The sequence below is a fragment of the Apteryx rowi genome, unplaced genomic scaffold (genome assembly GCF_003343035.1).
Source record: "Apteryx rowi isolate R43461 unplaced genomic scaffold, aptRow1 scaffold_766, whole genome shotgun sequence".
NCBI classification, from domain to species: Eukaryota; Metazoa; Chordata; class Aves; order Apterygiformes; family Apterygidae; genus Apteryx; species Apteryx rowi.
In genome coordinates this window covers 229219-233859 of record NW_020451056.1, presented here as the reverse complement: position 1 = coordinate 233859, position 4641 = coordinate 229219, and the positions used below count along the sequence as shown (strand labels likewise).

The window sequence follows — 4641 nt, the reverse complement described above, 5'->3', positions numbered from 1 at the left end:
CCATGGGCAGGTGTGCATCCGCCTGGGGTCCGTGTTCCCATCCCGTGTGCAGGCGTGCATCTGCCTGGGGTCCGTGTTCCCATCCCATGGGCAGGCGTGCACCCGGCCAGGGTCCCCGTTCCCGTCCCGTTGCAGGGGGGCCGTGGATCCCCCTGGGCAACACTGGCTGTTCCCTGGAGCGAGGGCCCCTTGGCGGCCAGTCGCAGCCGTGCCACTGCGGACGCCGGCGGTCGGCAGCGCTGCAGCGGCCCCGTGGCCCTGCCACCAGCCCGTGCCACCCATCCCCGTCCCCCCTGCTCGCAGGTGCTGAGCTGGGCCCAGCAGCAGGGCGAGCGGCTGCAGGCGCAGACGGCCAGCCTCGCTGCCGAGCGCGAAGAGATGGCCCAGCTCATCGACTGGATCACGGCCGCCGAGGAGGCGCTGAGCCTGCGGGACCAGGAGCCGCTGCCCGAGGACGCCGAGCAGCTGGAGGAGCTCAACGCCCAGCACGTGGTACGGGACCCTGGGCCCCGCTCCCTGCCCGGACGGGGCCACCCCATCCCCCTCCGTCCCCCCATCGCCCCACCTGGCACGTGGGGCAGCGCTTGACCCGGCCTGCAGCTGCGCAGCCCTTCTGCATTGCCGGTCGGCCACGGTGTCCCCGAGTGCTTTCGGGTGCACCAGGATCATGCCAGCAGCCGCAGCCCGGACCCGGCGGGGGTCGCGATGCAGGAGCATCCCGGGCAGGATGCTCGCCTGCCCCGGCCGGGTGTCTGGGCACTCGGGGACCGCCGGCATGGCCGGGGCGCTCACCGCCGGCACTCTCGCCGCAGGTGTTCGTGGAGGAGCTGAACCGCAAGCAGCCCGATGTGGAGAAGGTCACCAAGAGCTGCAAGCGGAAGCTGGCCGCGGAGCTGGGCCCCCCGGCTACCCGCCGGCTGGCCACGCGTAAGGACCCCCCGGCTCCCCGCCTGCACCGCGCCGTGCCCGGCGCCCCGCGCCCTGCCCTCACTCCTCTCTCCGGGTGCCGCAGGGCGCCGCAGCGCGGGGAAGGCGCAGGGCACCCCGGCGGTGCCGCTCGGCGGGCTGGAGCCCCAGACGCCCCTCATGGCCCAGCTCCTGCACCGCTGGCAGCAGCTCTGGCTCCTGGCCCTGGACCGGCAGTACCGGCTGGAGACGGCCCTGCAGCGCCTGCGAGAGGTAGCGGCGGCCCCGGCGCCGCGGGGATGCTGGGGCAGCTCGTTGGGGTTGCTGCAACGGGAGCCCCCGGACCGGGCCGGATGCAGCCGGAGAGCTGTCCCAGAGCCTGTCCCCATGCATCCATCCGGGTGGGAGCAGGCAGAACCCGTCCCTGTGTGCCCCTCTGGGCAGATCCCATCCCTGGGCATCCGTCAAGGCAGGAGTGGCTGGATCTGTCCCCGTGCATCCCTCCAGGCAGGAGCAGCCGGATCCGTCCCCGTGCATCCCTCTGGGTGGGAGCAAGCAGATCTGGTCCCCATGTGCCCCTCTGGGCAGGTCCCATCCCTGGGCGTTCTTCTGGGCAGGAGCAGCCAGATCCCATCCCTGCATGTCCTTCTGGGTGGGAGCAGGCAGATCCCGTCCCCATGTGTCCTTCCAGATAGGAGCGGGCAGATCCCGTCCCCGCGTGCCCCTCTGGGCAGATCCCATCCCTGGGCATCCCTCCGGGCAGGAGCAGCTGGATCCGTCCCCGTGCATCCCTCCGGGCAGGAGCAGCTGAATCCCATCCCTGCGTGTCCTTCTGGGTGGGAGTGGGCAGATCCCATCCCTGCAGACCCCAGGCGGCTGAGAGCCAGCGTTGCTGCCGGCCACCTCGGCAGGTCGGTGCCGGGAGCGCTCCGGCCGCACGGCCTCACGGCCAAGCCTGGACACGGTCCCGTGGGGCGAAGCGCGCGACCCACGGCAGCAGGCGGGGGGTGTGCGGGGCCCTTCCTGCTGGGGTGTTCATTCCCGCCCGTGCCTCTCCGAGCTGGAGGAGTTCGCTCACTTCGACTTCGGGGTCTGGCGGAAGCGTTACATGCAGTGGATCGGCCAAATGAAGTCCCGCGTCCTGGACGTTTTCCGGGGCATCGACAGGGACCAGGATGGGCGCATCAGCCAGCGGGAGTTCATCGAGAGCGTCCTCGCCTCCAGTGAGCGCGCCCGGGCGCCGCGGCGGCATGGGGGGACGTGGGGCCGAGGTCCGGGCTCGGGGGGCTGGCGCACCCCACGGCGCTTCTCCCCACGTCCCGGCTTTCCCAGGAGCATGGGATACCGCTCTTTCGGCAGAGGTGTGGGCTGCGCTGGGAAAGGTGGGGAGAGACGGGGCTGGCAGCTGGGGATCCCCCTCGGAGGAGTCCAGGGCTCAGTGCTGGTGCTGGCGAGGCTTGGACCGGCCGGCAGGGATGGGGTGCGTCCCCTTCCCGGCGGGGCTGAACGTCCTCCATCCCCACCAGAGTTCCCCACCAACCTCCTGGAGATGAAGGCCGTGGCGAGCATCTTTGACTTGAACGGCGACGGCTTCATCGACTACTACGAGTTCGTCAGCGCCCTGCACCCCAACCGGGACCCGCTGCGCAGGACCGCCGACGCGGACCAGATCCAGGACGAGGTGCGGCCGGGGGTGCCGCGGAGGCGAGGGGCGGCTGGGCCGGGGGCCGGCGGGACCCCGCGGGTCTGACCCGGGCGGGCTGTTTTCCAGGTGAACAGGCAGGTGGCCCAGTGCAACTGTGCCAAACGCTTCCAGGTGGAGCAGATCAGTGCCAACAGGTACCGGGTAAGTGCTGCCCCGCGCTGCCTCCACCTCCCGCCCCGCTGCTGGGGCTGCGCCCTCGCCCTGGGGGCTGCTCCGACCCCCTGAACGCAGCCTGTGCCGTGCAGGATCCTCGCTCCCCCGTTCCCTCACCCCGGGGGCTCCTCCGACCCCGTGCACACAGCCTGCACTGTGCAGGATCCTCACTACCCTATTCCCTCGTCCTGGGGGCTGCTCCGACCCCGTGCACACAGCCTGTGCTGTGCGGGATCCTCACTACCCTATTCCCTCATCCTGGGGGCTGCTCCGACCCCGTGCACACAGCCTGTGCTGTGCGGGATCCTCACTACCCTATTCCCTTGCCCCGGGGGCTCCTCCAACCCCGTGCACACAGCCTGCACTGTGCAGGATCCTCACTACCCTATTCCCTCATCCTGGGGGCTGCTCCGACCCCGTGCACACAGCCTGCGCTGTGCAGGATCCTCACTACCCTATTCCCTCATCCTGGGGGCTGCTCCAACCCCATGCACACAGCCTGTGCTGTGCGGGATCCCCGCTTCCCTGTTCCCTCATCCCGGGGCTGCTCCGACCCCGTGCACGCAGCCTGCGCCGTGCGGGATCCCCGCTCCCCCCGTTCCCTTGCCCCGGGGGCTCCTCCGACCCCATGCACGCAGCCTGTGCTGTGCAGCATCCCTGCTCCCCCGTTCCCTTGCCCCGGGGGCTCCTCCGACCCTGTGCACGCAGCCTGCACCATGCAGGGTCTCTGCTCCCCTGTGCTCGGGGCTCCCTGCTCCCAGCCCTTCTGCAGCAGCAAGGACAGGGCACGTCCCTGCGTCCTGCGTGCACATGGGATCCCTGGCTCTGGGTGGCCACAGGAGTTGCCTGGCCAGCCTGAGCGACCGCTCTCGTTTCCATATCCTCCGGTGCAAAAGCACCCCCTTCTCCATCCCACCGACTCCGGAGCTCCTTTCCTGCGTGCCACGATGGCACAGAGCCCTGCCCTGCCCCGCACGCCCCCTCGCCTGCCCCCAGCCCTGCGCCGCGCTCACGGCCGGCTCCTCCGCAGTTCGGGGAGTCGCAGCAGCTGCGGATGGTGCGGATCCTGCGCAGCACCCTCATGGTGCGGGTGGGCGGCGGCTGGATCGCGCTGGACGAGTTCCTGGTGAAGAACGACCCTTGCAGAGGTGGGCACGGCTCGCACGGCGCGGCGTCCCGCGGCCGGGCACCTGGGGGCTGGGGATGCCCAAGGGAGAGGTGCCCCGGGCACCCCCCGGATCGCACCCCCTGGCTCCGGGCTCCGGCATCGCGGGACCCCCAGCACCGGCCCCGCTCACGGCCTCCATCGTCCCCAGTGAAGGGAAGAACCAACCTGAAGATCAATGAGAAGTACCTGTCCCCAGATGCCTTCGGGGCCGCCGCGGCCAAGTGCGCGGGGAACCAGTCGGCCCCCTCCTCCAAAGTGCTGTCGCCGAGCCGCTCCAACTCCAGCCTCAGCCTCTACAGCAGCGCCTCGGCCCCCAGCAGCCCCCTGGCCAGGAAGGTGAGGTTGGGGGCCGAGCCCCCCCCCGAGCCCGCTGGTGCCGGGGGCCGGCAGCCGCTGACCCCTCTGCCTCCGCAGTCCGTGCTGCGGCGGACGCGCTCCGGAGACCGGTGCCCCCGCTCCCGCGGCTCCCTGCTGCCCGACGGGGCCGAGCTGCAGTTCGCGGCGGCCGAGGAGAGCCTGGACGCGGCACCGCCAGGTGAGGGCTGCGCCGCCGCGGGGGGCTGCCCCCCGCCACGGCCGGGACGGACGCACGCGTGCCGGCGCCGCTGAGCGCTCTGCCGCATCCGCCTGCTTCCTTCCAGAGCCGCCCGACGGGTCCCCGCCGGAGCGCTGCAGCCCCTGCCGCTGAGCACCCTGCGGCTGCCCGGCC

The 4641-nt window shown here is 71.7% G+C and overlaps 1 protein-coding gene across 4 annotated transcripts in view; it reads left to right on the top strand.

The window, feature by feature from the left end:
- LOC112976772 (microtubule-actin cross-linking factor 1, isoforms 1/2/3/5-like) overlaps positions 1-4641 on the top strand; it is a 26425-nt gene extending 21784 nt beyond the window's left edge. For 2 of the 4 annotated variants that reach the window (XM_026088354.1, XM_026088355.1), the window contains exons 30-39: positions 304-492; positions 813-927; positions 1013-1179; positions 1967-2129; positions 2433-2587; positions 2678-2752; positions 3795-3912; positions 4081-4268; positions 4347-4467; positions 4574-4641. In XM_026088354.1, coding sequence (XP_025944139.1) covers positions 304-492; positions 813-927; positions 1013-1179; positions 1967-2129; positions 2433-2587; positions 2678-2752; positions 3795-3912; positions 4081-4268; positions 4347-4467; positions 4574-4620 — 1338 coding nt within the window. In that variant the 3' untranslated portion in view covers positions 4621-4641. Of the gene's footprint in view, positions 1-303; positions 493-812; positions 928-1012; positions 1180-1669; positions 2130-2432; positions 2588-2677; positions 2753-3794; positions 3913-4080; positions 4269-4346; positions 4468-4573 lie in introns of those variants that run through there. The other 2 variants (XR_003257150.1, XM_026088356.1) reach the window with 2 other exon arrangements.